Raw genomic sequence first — 18,242 nt, forward strand, 5'->3', positions numbered from 1 at the left:
TGAATTAGCCTGCGCCTTACCTCTTTTAAAGCATTTTTAAACCTTATTTACTTCTAGTACTTAACCATAATTTTGAGAACAAAATTTGTATTTTTTATCACTACACCTGTTAGACACCATTGGTATTTGTCTAACTTATTGGATGAATGAAGGAAATGAATAAATACTAAAAGAAGTGAGATTTGATTTGAACTTGCATTTGAAATACAGAAACTATCCTCCTCTGAGCTTAAGAACTGTTAGTTTGCTCTGAACCTGTGTACCTCTGCCCTAAAGGTTCCCAGTTGGATAGTGAGCTATTAGGGATCATAATAAGATCATTTATCCATCTCTTTCTAGGTATGCTCATCTGCATTTTACAGACAAGAGTAACTGAGGCTCAGAGAGGGGATATGAGTTGCCTAGTGTCCCACAGCTAAGGGCAAAACCAGGATTTGGATCCTGGTCTGACTCTAAAGCCAGTGCTCATAATCATTTAGCTACTTATCCATTGCTTCCAGCATTTGTTCATTCATTTACTCAACAACTGTTCATTGCCTAAGCAGACTGACAAAGGCTCTGCTCTCCGGCAGCTTCCTCTAATGGAGGTGGGCTGCTGGACAAATGTTAGTGAAGGGGTCAAGTTTGATGGGGATGGGACTGGGCTGTTCTGAGGTCCCTTCTAGTCCCAGTCTGTGCTTTCATACTCCAGAGCAGAGAGCACGGCCCGTCCAGATCTCCTCCCCCTAGGGACCAGACTCTGTGTTGCTACCAGATCAACTGGCCATGGTCTTTTCCCAGGTTTGGTCGCAGGCGTGTGATCGTCAAGAAGGGCCAGAGGGGCAACAGCTTTTATTTCATCTACCTGGGCACGGTGGCTGTGACCGAGGACGAAGATGGCAGCAGTGCCTTCCTGGACCCCCACCCGACGTTGCTGCAAAAGGGCAGCTGTTTTGGGGTGAGCACGGGGGACGGGCCTGCGTTCCTGTGGTGGGGTTGGGGGTGTGACAGGACTCCTGCTACAACCTCTAGGCCAGGCCCAGTCCTGCCTTTCACTCTGTGCAAGTCACTGCCCTGCTGTGGGTCACAGAGCCCTTACCTGTCAAATGCCGATTGAGTTGGAGCCAGTGATGTCCAAGTCCCACCACTTTGTCTGTGATGTTTAAGGAGTATGTTCCCTCTATAACCCCCTAGAGATGCAGTGACTCCTCAGCAAGGCCTCTCCAGCTTCCTTTCTCTGCCCTGGTCAAGCCAGTTGCCTCTTTTTCCACAGGCAGCATACTAAGAGGGAGGGGCGTGGGCCCATAGAAGCAGGGAGTGAGCAGGGGCACAGGACAGTCCAGGGAACCTGCAGTCTGGGGAGGAGAGATTTCTCAGGGGAGATGGAAGCAGGGAAGAGGTGGTCAGGGCTGTGGGCAGAGGGCCAGGGGTGACCTCTCACTTGCCTTTGCCCCTGTCTACCCAACAGGAAATGGGCTTTCTAACTTCTTCAGTGAGGAGGGCCACCGTGGTCTGTATGGAAGAAACAGAGCTCTTGGTTGTTGACAGAGAGGATTTCCTTGCTAATAAACTGGACCAGGAAGTTAAAAAGGATGCTCAGCATCGGTTTGAATTTTTTAGGTAACTCCACCAGCCAGCATCTTCCCCCTGTGTGTTTATTAGGTGCCTTTGTCCTAGACCCAGTGGGGAACACTAGGTGCTGTTCTCTCTGCTTGGAATACTCTTTGGTACCCACCTCCCACCCAACTTCTCGGTCTAGCAAACTCCTAACATACCTTCAGGTCGCGGTTCAGATATCCCTTCCTTATGGGATAGTAACAACAGAATAGCTAACATGCATTGAGCACTTGCTGGGCCAGGCAGGATGCTCAGCCCTTTGTACCACCCGTTATATCTAATCTCACATTCAACCCATGATGTTCTTTCTCTTTTTCTCCCCAGTTTACAGTGAGGGAAGCAAGGATCAGGATGGTGATGTGTCCAGAATGCCTGACTCAGAAGTCTCTGGGCTTCACCGCCCCGCCTCACTAACCAAGCCCACCTACCCTCACTCCAGAATAGAGAGGGTGCCCCCTCAGTGCTTCTACCCTGTGTTTCCTTAAAGCCCCATCCAACCTGTAATTCTTGATCATCTAATACCTTCTTTACAGTTTATTTGTGCCACCAGACAGTAAGCAGCACAGTGGCACGGGCACACCTGCCTTTTTCACCATCATCATCCCTGTGTTATCACAGTGCCATGCGCATGCAGGTGCTCATTTAATTATCTTTAGTTACTTGCCTTGAGGCAAAGAGTGAAAATCAAATGGAGCATCTGCACTGGCACTGAGAATACAGGTTGCGGGGTTGCAGGGCCATAGAGAAGCGTGTTGAGCAGAGCGGTGGGCTGGAACTGAGAGAAAGCCATCTGCATGAAGGGGCTGCAGCCCGAAAAGGGAGGGACTCGGTTCTGAAGGGAAGGGCAGTTCATTTTTTTATACAGTGGAAGAAAAATAGGACCGTGTTCTAATCTCAGCTCTTAGGCTTATCCACCATGGGACCCTAGATAGGTCACTTCATTTCTCTGGGCTTTAGTCTCCTGCGCAGTAAACTGGGGATAACAATTCCTCTCTCCCGAGGTCACTGTAAGAATCAGATGAGGTGATCGTGGGAAGTGTGTGGCTCAGTCTTGGCCCAGGAGGTGCTCCTTCTGTGGTGGCCCTGCTTTCCTCCTGTGTTTCCAGACCCTTCTCCTCCTTGGGCATGGCACTGACCCTGTTCCCCTTTGATGCCCTGGACAGAACTCAGTGCCCCCTCGCCTAGGTTGAGGCCTGAATCACCCGAGTTCAGAGCTCATAATCTGTTGGAGCTGAGAAGATCTAAGATGATTTTTGTTGGCAGCCCCGTGGGGCCACCTGCGAGGGAAGGGAAGCCCCACGATCAGCGGTGTATGAGGTTCAAGATTAGCGGAAGGGGCGGTCACTGCCAGGTGGGCCTTGCACCACAGGGCACAAACAGGCCAAAAGAGGAGAGTCCAGACTTCCCCCATTCCCAGGCCCAGGGCTGAGGATTTGAAGCCAATAGGCTGGAGGAGACAGGGGTTGGAATGAGCTGCCCAAACCAAAGGTAGGGCCCGGACTGCTGGTCTGGGGGACAGGATAGCCAGTGAACTGAAGTGAGGAACTCTTAGATGCTCCTTGGAATGGGAGTAGCTCAGTGGTAACAAAGTTGGCAGGGGGTTCAGCCAGGAGAAGCTCCTGGAGGGAGGAGCGGAAGTGAAAGAAGCAGAGCTCCAATCACCCCGGCTGCGTCTGAGGCGCAGTGAGGGGAGCAGCTGAAGGGCAGGGCCTTGAGAAGAGGGCAGGGGAGCAAAGGACAAGTGACAGGAGACCGGCTGCAGGCTAGGCTAGTGAGCAGGGTGGGTGTGAAATCTTCCGCCTCAGGCCTTTGCAAGAGCAGGAGAACATATTCCTTTTCTGGAAATTGCTACGTTCTGAGCCCCCTTGGTGACGGAGGGCGATGAAGTCTAACAGGCTTTTCCCCTCAGGAAGATGGATCTGTTTCACTCCTGGTCCGATGAGAAGCTCTGGAAGCTTGTAATCCTGGGGAAGATAGAGAAGTTCTCATACGGGCAGCTGATCTCAAAGGACTTTGTAGAATCGTCCTCCATCGTGTTTGTGTGTAAGGTAAGAGGTCTGGGGCGGGGTGGTGAAGCTGGGAAGAGCGTGCCTAATCTAATGTCCTGTAGCCAGGTGACCGGCAGAGCCCTGGCCTTCAACACGTCTTTTTCTGAGCGCCCACGTCCTACTTAAAAAGACAAAGGAGTGTTCATCGACAGGTGAATGGATAAAGAAGATGTGGCACATATACACAGTGGAATAGTACTCAGCCATAAAGAGAAACAAAACTGAGTTGTTTGTAGTGAGGTGGATGGACCTAGAGTCTGTCATACAGAGTGAAGTAAGAAAGAGAAAAACAAATACCGTATGCTAACACATATATATGGAATCTTAAAAAAAAAAAATGGTTCTGAAGAACCTAGGGGCAGGACAGGAATAAAGAGGCAGATGTAGAGAATGGACTTGAAGACACAGGGAGGGGGAAGGGTAAGCTGGGACGAAGTGAGAGAGTGGCATGGACATATATACACTACTAAATGTAAAATAGAGAGCAAGTGGGAAGCCGCTGCATAGCACAGGGAGATCAGCTCGTGCTTTGTGACCACCTAGAGGGGTGGGATAGGGAGGGTGGGAGGGAGGGAGATGCAAGAGGGAGGGGATATGGGGTTATAGTATGCATACAGCTGATTCACTTTGTTGTGCAGCAGAAACTAACACACCATTGTAAAACAATTATACTCCAATAAAGATGTTAAAAAAAAAAAGACAAAGGACACACTTTGGCCTCCCTCCCTCAGAGGGTTGCTGTGAACGTTAAGATATAGCTGTTATATTACAAAGAGGGCAGGTGTGGGGAGGGTACCCCCTCCTTCAGCTCATATACATGTTTATTTACAAACAGATACATATTTAAATTATGCATTTGGCTCTTGAATTTTAGTGATGCCAGGTCACTTATTTATTTATTTATTATTTATTTTTGGCTGCATTGGGTCTTCATTGCTGCGCACGGGCTTTCTCTACTTGTGGCAAGCGGGGGCTACTCTTCGTTGCGGTGCGCGGGCTTCTCATTGCGGTGGCTTCTCTTGTTGCGGAGCACGGGCTCTAGTAGTTGTGGCGCACAGGCTTAGTTGCTCCGTGGCATGTGGGATCTTCCCCGATCAGGGCTCGAACCCGTGTCCCCTGCATTGGCAGGCGGATTCTTAACCACTGTGCCACCAGGGAAGTCTCCAGATCACTTTTTATAATTATAATCTCTAAATTGTAAAAGTGATACTACCACATTATACAACTTTCCAGGAAGAGGGACAAATGAGCTCATTACCACAGAATAGATTTCCAAAATTGAAATTGCTTAGCATCACCATTTTTATGACTCTTGGAACAAACTGCTTTTCACAAGGAGGGATCCACTTTCTCTAGCTCCCAGCAACATACAACTTTGCCAGTGCCACCAACCTCTGCCGTCATTCTTTCAAAAGTTTTAAAATTTAATATGTGGCAATTACTGCCTCATTGAGGATTTAACTTGTTTTTTTCTGATTACTAGTGAGATTAATCATGTTTGTTTACTATCTAAATTTTGTGTTTTGTGAATTGCTTTATGTCCTTTGCCCCCTGCTCTGTTGGTTGATAATGAAAAGAAAATTTAAAGAGGTTGATATTGTCATTATTCCCATTTTACAGAGGTGGAAAGGAAGGTTAAGTGGCTTGTTCAAGGTCACGCAGTTGATGAGGGGCAGAGGCAGGGTTCGACCCGGGTCTGTCTGACCCCAAAGCTCTTCCTCCCAGAAGCTGGGACTTGGGATTTGAGTTGACCTTTCCATCAATTGTTGACCCTGCTCAAATCCTAAGTAATTCATCATCATCATCATCATCATCATCATAAGAGTCACCATTTTTTTTGAGGCTCTTTGCTCCTGTGCTAGGAGTTCTACTATCATCATTAATCTTTTTTTGTTTATTTTGGAATAGGTAGTACTTCACATGGTTCAAAACTCAAAACGTTCACAGAGTGATGTCTCCCTCTCCCCTCTCTCTCCCAGAGTATCCCTCCCCAGAGACCACCACCAGCACCAGTTTCTTATGTCTCTGTCCTCCACACGTTCTCTCTCTATACAGGTAAATGCGTGTGTATATGTTTTTTCCTTTTTTTTCATAAGTGGTGTCATCCTATACAGACTGTTCTGCACTTTGCTGTTTCATTAAGAGTATTTCTGTAGGTTGTTCCATATCAGTACATAAAGAACTCATTCATTCTCTTTTACCACTCATGAGTATTTTACTGTATGGTTGTGCTTTATTTATTTATATATTTATTGGAGTATAATTGCTTTACAATGTTGTGTTAGTTTCTGCTGTACAGCAAAGTAAATCAGCTATATGTATACGTATATCCCCATATCCCCTCCCTCTTGTGTCTCCCTCCCACCCTCCCTATCCCACCCCTCTAGGTCATCACAAAGCACTGAGCTGATCTCCCTGTGCTATGCAGCAGCTTCCCATTAGCCATCCATTTTACATTTGGTAGTGTATATATGTCAGTGCTGCTCTCTCACTTCATCCCAGCTTACCCTTCCCCCACTGTGTCCTCAAGTCCGTCCTCCACGTCTGTGTCTTTATTCCTGCCCTGCCACTAGGTTCATCAGTACTGTTTTTTTAGATTCCATATGTATGGTTGTACTTTAACCAGTTCCCTAATTGATGGAAATTTAGGTTATCTCAGCATTTGCTATTTCAAACAGTGCTTTGATGAATAACTGTGTACCTAGTACCATTCTACCATAAATCTTCACTGTAGCTCTACCAGGAAGATATTATTATTCCAAGTTTACAGATGAAGAAGTTGAAGCTAAGATGCCTTAAGAAAGGCCACCTAGCTAGTAAGTGGCAGAGCCAGAATTCTGCCCCAAAACTCCCATATTTAATATCTCCTATACCTGTTGCCTACATGTTAAGCCACCACAGACATTTGCCAAGTTTTTGCCAAGATCATGACACAGTGGCCCAGGCTCTGGAGGGATACAAAGGTGGAAAAGATTGGTTCTCTGGGGCTTTCCTGGTGGCGCAGTGGTTAAGAATCTGCCTGCCAGTGCAGGGGACACGGGTTCAAGCCCTGGTCCGGGAAGATCCCACATGCCGTGGAACAGCTAAGCCTGTGCACCACAACTACTGAGCCTGTGCTCTAGAGCCCGCGAGCCACAACTACTGAGCCCGAGTGCCACAACTACTGAAGCCCGTGCGCCTAGAGCCTGTGCTCTGCAACAAGAGAAGCCACCGCAATGAGAAGCCCACGCACCGCAACAAAGAGTAGCCCCCGCTTGCTGCAACTAGAGGAAAACCCACACGCAACAATGAAGACCCAACGCAGCCAAAAATAAAATAAATTTATATATTAAAAAAAAAAAAAGAAAAGATTGGTTCCCTCTCCTTATATATCTTCTCCACTAGATTCTGAGTGTAGACAAAGTTGTCAATGCCGACTACCAAGTGATTAGTACAAACTCTGTGAATTACAAGAATTCAGGATGGGGAACTCTCTAAAGGCTGAAGGCTCCAAGGAGGGCTTCCTGGAGGAGGTGAGGTGGAAGATGAGCATTGAAGTATTGGGCCCTTAGGCAAAAGTATGGGGCAAGATTGGTTGTGTGCTGGAGCTGGCTCTTCCTGGCCTGAGAGAGCTGATTGTTAAGTTCTCAGGACTTTTGCAAGTCAGTACACATGATAATTATTAAAAATTAAATTATATAAACCTACAATTAAATATTGAAAACAAGGGTAGTAAATACTGAAAAACTTATCATTTCCTGGATTTACTGCATTTTACTATTATTTATGTTCTTGAAGTTACTTTTGCCCATCGTATCCATATGGTGGAAATCTCTACCACTGTGCACATCTCTTCTCAGTTCCACATGCAGTGACTTCCCATCGGTAGCTGAAAATCGACCATGGTGGGAGTATGTGCACACACAATGGAAATAGGCAGACGCTCTAAGTCAGGTCTTGATTTATGGCTTTGCTGATTGTCTTAAGAAAGCTATAGAGAAAATGTTTATAATGCAGATTAAATTTCAAAGTGGGCTGGGTCTGTAGCCGTTACATTGTAAAGAGCAGAAAATTAAGGAAATGTTTTCCAGTATTTAAAAATGACTCATCATAGATTCATCATAGAAGTTATATAATTGGTGAACAGGTGAAGTTCTGATAGACATAGTGTTAAAGCTAAAAGAGGTTTCAATTTAATGAATATACTTTATAAGAGGATGAGAAATAGTTTACCAGTAGAGTACAAGTCAGACTTAATAATATTACATTTATAGATTGGGATGCAAATTCATTCGTCAAATTATGGTTGAATTGTGACTATAGACTAGCCACTGATATGAGTTCAGCCAAAGTCAATAAAAGCATTCTGTGAGAATCGATTGGCTATATGGAATTTCCAATAAGAGTGTGGTATATTTTATTATTATTTATAAATTGTGTGTAACACACCCTTCATAACAGTAAAATGTATAGATGTGCATGCATTTTACCCAAGAGCCGGTTGTTTCAGCATCACCAGGGATGTGTTTGTGTTGTGATTTTTGGGTTCAGTCCCAGAGAACCGTCAAGTCTAGCTAATGCAAGCAGGAAGGGATTTACTGCAGGATGTTAAATGGCTAACAGATTTACTGGTGAAGGTAGAGCTGAAGAAACAGGCTCTAGACTGAAAATGACTCGCAAATGACTCCAAATCAGACTCCAGAACTGGACTGTCACTGGTGCTGCTGCTCCTGCCAAGTTGAGGAAGCCACTGTCTCCACTAGCAAAGTGGATGCCCCACAGTTCCAAAACCAAGCCTTGCCCAGGTGCACTGGATTGGTGGAACCCAAATCCCATCCAGAGCCTTAGCTTCAAGGTACCTTGGGAAATGTAGTGTTTGGTTTCCAGCCTCTACACACTAACACTAAAAGGGGATTGGATGCACAGGATCTGACCCGGAGGAGGGCGAGGATGAGGATGAGGTCCTTGCCAGTGGAGGGGGGAAGAGTTTGATAAGTTTGGAGAATCCTGATGGTCATGTGAGGAGAGGTGGGAGAAAGCCTAGAAGAGAAACTGGTGGTGGAGAGCCCTGAAGGCCAACCTGAATAATTTGCCATTCTTTCTCCCCTGATATCTGCTTCCTCTTTCCTAAAATATTGGGGTGATTGCCTCCAAAGCCAAGAATGCCATGTGTTTGCAAATTTAACTCTAAGCTCTTTTGATACTGTATAACCAGAAAAGATGGGGGAGATGAGCAGTAAGGCATATAAATTCAAGACTTTCTTTACTCAGCGTGATGGTTACATCCTGACCAGCAGAAGGTTCTTAATCTGGTTTAGCCTTCATTTCTTTATCTGTAAAATGGGACTATGTGCTTACTTCATAAAGTCTGTGAGGATGAGATTAGCTCAGCACATACTCACTCACCTCAGTCACCCTCTAATCCAGTGGTTCTCAAAATGTTGTCGCTGGACCAGCAACGACACCTGGGAACTCATTAGAAAGGCAAATTCTCGGGCCCACCCAAGAGCTATTAAACCCAACACTCTGGGAGAAGGAGCTCAGTAATCTGTGTTCTGACAACACTGACATCTGCTTCTGGGTGATTCTGATGTGCACTAAAGCTGGAGGACCCCTGATCTAAGGGAAGAATTTTCAAATTTTGGTAAGCATAACAAACTCCTAGAGTGCTTCTGAAAATGGCGGAGTCCTGCCTCACTCCAGAAATTCTGCTTCATTAACTCTGGAAATCTGCATCTGAATAAGCATCACAGGTGATTTCTAATGCTTGAACTTCATTCTGAGAAAACTAATACAGATGTCACAAAATGACAGCAGGTAGAGAGCCTCTTGCCTAACAGATGAGTTGGTTTATCCCTTATAGTGTTTTGCTAAAACCTGATTTAATTGTTAATGTGAAGATTCTACATAAAAGTTCTGATTTCTGGCTTCTTTTGAATATTCAGAAGATCAGGCAATACCAGGCTATATTCTGGTGTGGCCACTCTGGCTGGAGTTGAAGTGCACCTGCCACCTCGAAAGGGACTGATCTTTTTTTCTCATTTTAATTTCCCACCTGACCAGCTGCTTAAATGTTCATCTGCTAAAAACAGTTGTCCCGACTCCTGTAGTTTACTGATATTGCCACTAGAGGGAGAAATCAGCATCGGGTGGCTGTGCGTCCTTGGGGTCACGGCAAAGTTGGAGAACATGATTTCCGCTAGCACTACAAACATAATTAATGCCCATAATCAACTCATTTTGAACAGTTTATCATTTGGGAACACATGGTGAAATTGTTTTTTCCACAGATACAGATGCGATTAAAGACCCATGAGAGTCTTTCCAGAGAGAACTGCTCACGTGTGTTTCTCCAGTACCTGCAGTTCCTGGTGGATAAATGTTTGTTGAATGAATGTTGAATAAAGCTCCTGGGCTTCCCTGGTGGCGCAGTGGTTGGGAGTCTGCCTGCCGGTGCAGGGGACACGGGTTCGAGCCCTGGTCTGGGAGGATCCCACATGCCGCGGAGCGACTGGGCCCGTGAGCCACAACTGCTGAGCCTGCGCGTCTGGAGCCTGTGCTCCGCAACGGGAGAGGCCGCGATGGTGAGAGGCCCGCGCCCCGCGATGAGGAGTGGCCCCCGCTTGCCGCAGCTGGAGAGGGCCCTCGCACAGAAACGAGGACCCAACACAGCCAAGGATAAATAAATAAATAAATAGAATAGCTCATCTTTTAAAAAATAAATAAATAAATAAATAAAGCTCCTAACACAATGCCTGGAATATAATAAGGGCTTATTAAATGTTTGATCTCTTCTTCTCCTTCCTGTTCAGCAGTAATCTATCTTGAACCTTAACCCTGTATAATGTGTCTTTTAGAATTCCTACTAAAAAAGATTAAGATTTTATAAAGTATGAAATACATAAGAAAAATGACGTATCTTTCTTGCCTCTCAGATTAGAAAAGATTAAAAGGGTTGTGAGAACCCAGTTGTCAATGTACTACAAAGATGTATTACAACAGGTTCTGTTATGCACTGTTGGACAGAGTGTAAACTTATCTAACATTTCCAGGGACTTCCCTGGTGGCTCAGTGGTTAAGAATCCTCCTGCCAATGCAGGGGGCACCGGTTCGAGCCCTGGTCTGGGAAGATCCCACATGCCACGGAGCAACTAAGCCCGTGCGCCACAACTACTGAGCCCACGTGCCGCAACTACTGAAGCCCGCGTGCCTAGAGCCCGTGCTCCGCAACAAGAGAAGCCACCGCAATGAGAAGCCCGCGCACCACAGCAAAGAGTAGCCCCTGCTCACCGCAACTAGAGAAAGCCCACATGTAGCAACGAAGACCCAATGCACCAAAAAATAAATAAATAAATAAAATAAGTAAATTTATTAAAAAAAAACTTATCTAACTTTTCTGGAGGGCTGTTTGGAAATATGTATCAAAATTTAGAACATGCATAATACCTTTAGGAATGAATCCCAAGGAGATAGTCAAGCATAGGTATTATATTAGGATAAACTGGATTAAGCCACAATTATTTTTAAAATCCTCAGATCTCAGTGGATTGACAAAGATATATTCCTTCCTCCCACTACCTGATCATAGCAGGTCAGCAGGAAGCCTTACTCCTCATGGTCACTCAGGGACCCAGGTCACATGGAGACATGGACCCCTCTTGACCCATGATTCCATGATCAACAGAACAGGAGAAGGTAATATTGAGAGTCAAGTGATGGCTTTTATTTATTTATTTATTTATTTATTTAGGCCTCGCTGAGCGGCTTGCAGGATCTTAGTTCCCCAACCAAGGATCGAACCCGGGGCCCCCGCAGTGAGAGCACCAAGTCCTAACCACTGGACCGCCAGGGAATTCCCTGGCTTTTAAAGTTTCTACCCAGGATTATCACAAGTCACTTTGCTAAGGAAATTGGCCAAAGTGGTAAGAAGGCCATGCCTAATTCAAAGGGTAGAAAAGTATAATCCTACCATGTGCCTGGAAGGAGAACTCAAGTACTTGCCTTAATGACCACTACGGGTGTTAAGATGTAAGTACAAGGTTATCAGTTAAAAGTTGCTGTCCACTGCAGGTCACAGTATTAATAGTCTAGAATTAAGCAATCCAGGGCTAGAACAGCTGTCCTAGGAAGTCATCAAGAACCCAGACCCCTTCTAGCTTCTCCCTTCATCGTCCACAGTTTATGGCTTTCATCCTAATGGTGACAGTATGGCTGTTCCACCTCCAGCCATCACATCTGAGTTTCAGGCAGAAGGTAGTGGGAAGGATAACCATAGCTTTCCTTGGAGATTTATCCATCAGTCTTCCACTTATATCTCATTAGCCAGAATTGAGTCACTACCAGCCCCACTGTAGGAGAGTTTGGGAAGGTGGTGAGTTTTTTTAAACTGGGGATTTTGTTGTCCTGAACGAAATCAGAGTTATATATAATACTGGCAAATTAGAAACAACTAAATATTAATCTTCAAAAATGTTTTCCTGAGGTGTAACATATATGCAATAAGCACCTCAAATCTAGACTTCTACAGCTTGATGAATTTTTATATATGTATACCCCTGTGTAAGCATCACCCAAATCAAGATAGAGGACATTTTCAGTACCTCAGAGGCTCCCTTACGTCCTTTCCCAGACAAAATGCCCCCACACAGGTACCCACTCTTCTGACTTCTGTCACCACAGATTACTTTTGCCTATTCTTTAACTTTGTGTAAATGGAATCATATTGTATGTGCTCCTTGTGTCTGACTTCTTTTGCTCAACGGAATATTTATTTTTAATTTTATGTAAATTATGGCATACATAGAATAATATGCAATCATTAAAAACAATAGCATAGAACCATATTGCTTGGCATAAAAAGATGTCCTTGATATATTATTGAGCTTTTAAAAAGGTTACAAGAGTCTGTTTTACATAAAAGGACTTATTTATGAAAAATTGTATTTATACATCTTATATGCTTAGAGAGAAGAGTTTGAAATAATATTCACCAAAGTGTTACCCTTGTTATTTCTGAGTGTTAGGATTAACATAGTTTTAACTTTCTCTATGTTCTTCTTTGTTTGATTTGAATATTTTTTAAACTTTTGGTTTTGGAATGATTTTAAATTTACAGAAAATTTGCAAGAACAGTACAAAGAATTCCTGTATAACCCTAACCTGGCTTCAACAATTATTAACATTTTGCCACATTTGCTTTTATATATATGTATATTTTTTTCCTGCCTGAATCATTTGAGAGTTAAGTATCATTCATCATATTCATTTACCCCTATATACTTAAGTGATTATTTTCTAAGATCAGAAATTAACCACAGAATAATTTTTGAAATCTAGGAATTTAACATTGATATTATATATAATCTATAGTCCATAATCAGTTTCACCAGTTGTCCCAATAACATCCTCAATGGTGATTTTTTGTTTTTTTAGTTCTCATGCCTCTTTAGCTATTTGAATTTTTTATGATGAATAGATAACATTTTCATTTTTAAAAAGGACCTGAAACCACTTGCATTAAGTAAGTAAAACAAAAGAGAGCTTATCTTCAAAGCCTAGCCTACCTGGAGCTGGGGTTGACACTTCTGCTTGTGTCTCTTGACGTGTGTGCAGGGCAGCTGTGAAGTACTGCAGTTGATAAATCTTGCGACCTCGCCCTTCTACCACAAGTGGATCTGGCAGCACCTGCAGCTGATAGACGACAGACCTCCCAACACCCACCTCAAGGGTAAGCCAACATCCACATCCGGCAGCCCGCAGCACGGCAGGGGGTGCCTGATCCTGCGGGTTCTCAGTGCCTGGTCCACAAAATCTTAGAAATCTAGAGCTGGAAAGGCCTGGCAGGATAGACATCCTTCTTCTACCAGCTGTGGAAACCGGGTCCACGTGGCCCTCCGAGGTGAGGCTCCTGCCCACCCCTGCAGCCAATTTCAGCCTTTCCCCTTTGCTTCAGGTTCTCCCAGGGAGAGGGGTGGAAAAAAGAGAGCTTGGAGCTAGACAGAGCCAGGTTTGAATACCACTGATTAGCAGGGTGATTTTGGTGAGTACTCAAGCCTCTGGGCCTGGTGTCTTGGGGTCTGTCGCTGGTGTCGTGGTTAAGAGCATAGGCCCAGGGCCAAACTATGTTTGAATTCAGGGTCCTTCTCTTACTAGCTGTGTGGATACTGGGCAAATGATTCCGTGTCCCTGCGCACCAATGCCCTCAGAGTCTGTAAAACATGACTCATGGTCCCTGCCTCATAGGCTTGTTGTAAAATTAAGCAAATGAGTATAAAATGCTCTTAGAACACTACCTAGATGCATTAGTATATAGTAGATGTTCACTGTCATCATCACACAGGTTACTAGGAGCGCTGAATCAGATCATGTGTGCACAGGGCCTGGGAGATGCTCAGTAAATTTCAGCTCTCTTCTCATGTCAATTCTTTTTTTCTCTCTTTTCCATTGCTAATCCACCAGAGAAAAAGCTACATCCCACACATTTCCCCCCCCCCCCATTTTTTTTTTTTTTTACTATGGCAAAATACACATATCGTAAAATTTACTATCTTAACCATTTTTAAGCACACAGTTCAGTGGTATTAAATACATTCTTTTTCTTCCCTGCCTTCTTTTGGACTATTTTGTATGATTCCATTTCATTTTCTCTGTTGGCTTATTAGCTCTAACTCTTTGTCCTTTTATTTCCGTGGTTGCTTTATAGTTTGTTGAACATACCTTTAACTTATCACAGGCTACCTTCAAGTGATATTATGCCACTTCACATACAGAATCAGAACCTTATGACAATATACTTCCATTTCTCCCTTCTCAGATTTTGAGCTATTGTCAAATATTCTACCTTCACATATTTTAAAAACCTTACAATACACAGTTGTCACTTTTGCTTTAAACAATTATCTTTTAAATATATTTAAATAATAAGAACAAAAGTATTTTATATTTACCTATGTGGTACTATTCCTGATGTTCTTCATGCCTTTGTATAGGTCCAGATTTCCATTGTACAATTTCCTTCTGCCCGAAGTATTTCCTTTAACATTTCTTTCAGCTTTTCTATGTCTAAAAATGATTTTGTCTTAATTTTTAAAAGAAATTTTTTGTTGTATAGAATTCAAGGTTAACAGGGGTTTTTTTGTTGTTTTTTTTTTGCTCAATATTTTAAAGATTTGCATTAAAGTCTGTCTTCTGGCTTGCATTGTTTTCAATAAGAAGTCTGCCAACCTTCTTATCTTTGTATAATCTCTTTGCATAACTTTGTATATCCTTTGTACATAATAATGCCTTTTTGCTATGGCTGTTCTCTTTTCTTCTAGTTTTATTGAAATATAATTGACATACAGCACTGTGTAAGTTTAAGGTATACAGCATTATGATTTGACTTAAATACATCATGAAGTGATTACCACAATAAGTTTAGTGAACATCCATCGTTTCACATAGATACAAAAGAAAAAAGAAAAAAAATTTTTCTTGTGATAACTCTTAGGATTTACTCTCTTAATAGCTTTTGTATATAACATACAGCAGGGTTAATTATATTAATCATGTTGTACATTACATCTCTATTACTTAGTATTTATCTTATCAGTAGATGTTTGTACCTTTTTAAAAAATTTAAAAATTTTTTTATTTATTTATTTTTGGCTGCGTTGGGTCTTTATTGCTGCCCGTGGACTTCCTCTAGTTGCAGCGAGTGCGGGCTACTCTTCGTTGCGGTGTGTGGGCTTCTCATTGTGGTGGCTTCTCTTGTTGCAGAGCATGGGCTCTAGGCACACGGGCTTCAGTAGTTGTGGCACACGGGCTCAGTAGTTATGGCTCACAGGATCTAGAGCGCAGGCTCAGTAGCTGTGGTGCACGGGCTTAGTTGCTCCGTGGCATGTGGAATCTTCCTGGACCAGGGCTTGAACCCGTGTCCCCTGCATTGGCAAGCGGATCCTTAACCACTGCGCCACCAGGGAAGCCCCAGATGTTTGTACCTTTTGACCACCTTCATCCAATTCCCCCTCTGCCCTACCCCCTGCCTCTGGTAACCACAAATCTGATCTCTTTTTCTATGAGCTTGTTTATTTTTGAAGGGTAATTGACCCACGACACTATGTTAGTTCCTGGTGCACAACATAGTGATTCGATATTTCTGTACATGGTAGAGTGATCACCACTGCCCTGCCCTGGTTGGTTTAAAATTTTTCTCTTTATCAGTAGTTTTAAACAATTTGGTCACACTGTGCCTTTGCAAAATTTTTGTCATGTTTCTGTGCTTGGGGTTCATTTAGTTTTTTGGATCTTTGGGTTTATATTTTTCATCAGATTTGGAATGTTTTGACCATTATTTAAAAAAATTTTTTTTCTATCTTTCCTTCTTTCTCTTCCACTTTGAGGACTCCAATCACATGTATATTGGACTGCTTGAAGTTGTTTCACTGATGTTCTGTTAATTTTTTGTTGTTGTCTTCTCTCATTTTTGATCATTTTTATTGCTATGTCTCCAAATTCAGTAGTCTTTCTTCTGCATTGTCTAATCTGCTATTAATCCCATCCATGTATTTTTCATTTCAGACCTTGCAGTTTTCATATCTAGAAGTTTGATTTGGGTCTTTTTTTTTTCCTTAAATAATTTCCATGTCTCTGCTTAATATACACACAATTTCCTCTTTGGAATACAATTATAATAGCTATTTTAATGTCCTTGCATACTAATTCTGTTATCTGTGTGATTTCTGGGTCAGTTTCAGTTTATTGTTTTTTTCTCTTTATATGGTTCATATTTTCCTACTTCTTTGCATGTTTGGTAAGTTTTCACAGAATGCTAGAAACTGTGAATTTTGGGTGCTGCATATTTAAAAATTCCTGTAAATATTTTTGAGATTTGTTCTGGGATGCAGGTAAGTTACTTGGAAATATTTTGATCTTTTAAAGACTAGTATTTAGGCTTTGGTAGGTAAGATCAGAGCAGTGTTTAATCTAGAGCTAATTTTGCCCCATTCATGAGACAAAGCCATTCTGAATATTCCACAGGTGCCCACGACTTGTGAGGCTTTCTATTCTAGCTATTGAGAATAGGAACTATTTCTGGTCCTGTGTGAACTCTGATTATTTATCCCTCTAAACATTTTGGGTGGTTCTTTCCCCAGCCTTGGGTAGTATTTTTGTATCTATTACTGCATAACAAATTATCCCAAAACTTAGTGACTTAAAACAATATTTATTATCTCTCAGTTTCTGTGGGTCAGAAATCTGAGCATGGCTTAGCCAGCTGCCTCTGGCTCAAGTTCTGTCGTGAGGTTGCAGCTGTCTGCCAGGGTTGTGGTCTCATCTGAAGACTCACTTGAGAGGCACCCACTTCCAAGTTCACTTACGTGGCTATTTGCAAACCTTGGTCCCTCACCTTGTGGGTGTCTCTACAGGGCTGTTTTATGACATGGCAGCTTGCTTCCCCAGGAGTGAGAGAGAGCAACACAGAGTATACCCAAGGCAGAAGCCACAATCTTTTAAACCTAACCTCAAAAGTGACATCCCATCACTTCTGCTATATTCTATTCATTAGAATCAAATCCAGCCCACACTTAACGGGAGGATAGTACACAAATGTGTGGCCATCAGGAGGTGGGAATCACTGAGGACCATCTTAGTGGCTGCCTAACCACTGGTGGTTTCCTAACATCATTCATGTATTGCTCAGTACTCAGCTGAGACCGAAGGGGACCCTCGGAAGATCTTCAGAGTTCTCTCTTTGTGCAACTCTCTCCTCTCTGGGACTCTGCTCTGTGAACTCCAGCTGCCTTGTCTTCCCTGGACTCACTTCTGTCTCATTAATTCAGAGAGATTGCCGGGCTCCTTCTGGGTTTCCCTTTCCTGCACCATTGCCCAGAAGGTCTCCAGGTGGTCGGCTGGGGCAATAGTAGGGCTCAGGCCATTTGTTTTCTATCTTGCAGGGATAATGGTTCTTCATGGCCTGATGCCCAGTGTCATGAAAGCCACTTTTTTCATGTATTTAGCCCAGTATTTTATTAGTTTCAGGTGGGAGAGTAGTCCCTGTTACTCTGTTTGGCTGGAAGCAGAAGTGTAGATCTATGGTTCTTAATAGCTGAGTTTTATTCTCTTGTATGGATATACCACAATTAAACCAATTACCTTTTACAGATATTTTGGGTTATTTCCAATTTTTCGCTGTTAACCTACTGTGGTGAATTTCCTGGTGTGTTTATCTTTGCATACTTGTGCACAAAAACATATTGGATAAATTCTTAGAATTACTGGATCAAGTAATTGGTCCAGTGTGTACTGGCTATGCACATTTAAAATGTTGATAAGTATTGCTAAAATGCCTTCTAAATAGGTTGTACTTAGGGCTTTTTTATATATGCTTTGTTTTTCTAGGCCTACTCCTTGTGTAGTTTGAGTTTATTACTATTAACATTAATTTTAATACTAACACTGGAGAGGTTTTTTTTTTTTTTGGTCGTGCTGCACAGCTTGTGGGATCTCCATTCCCTGACCAGGGGTTGTACCCAGGCCACAGCAGTGGGAGCCCAGGATCCTAACCACTAGGCCACCAGGGAACTCCCAGAAGATCTATTTTTTAAATCAATATCATTAAGGTTTCATTTTCGTACAATA

General features: G+C 43.1%; 1 protein-coding gene across 3 annotated transcripts in view; it reads left to right on the forward strand.

Annotated features, from left to right (window-relative positions):
- Window positions 1-18,242, forward strand: part of CNBD2 (cyclic nucleotide binding domain containing 2) — a 78,233-nt gene that overhangs the window by 26,971 nt on the left and 33,020 nt on the right. For all 3 annotated transcript variants that reach the window (XM_057528481.1, XM_057528482.1, XM_028169352.2), the window contains 4 exons: window positions 781-937; window positions 1,448-1,599; window positions 3,506-3,644; window positions 13,236-13,350. In XM_057528481.1, coding sequence (XP_057384464.1) covers window positions 781-937; window positions 1,448-1,599; window positions 3,506-3,644; window positions 13,236-13,350 — 563 coding nt within the window. The remainder of the gene's footprint in view (window positions 1-780; window positions 938-1,447; window positions 1,600-3,505; window positions 3,645-13,235; window positions 13,351-18,242) is intronic.

This window comes from Balaenoptera acutorostrata, chromosome 15 (genome assembly GCF_949987535.1).
Source record: "Balaenoptera acutorostrata chromosome 15, mBalAcu1.1, whole genome shotgun sequence".
Lineage (NCBI taxonomy): Eukaryota > Metazoa > Chordata > Mammalia > Artiodactyla > Balaenopteridae > Balaenoptera > Balaenoptera acutorostrata.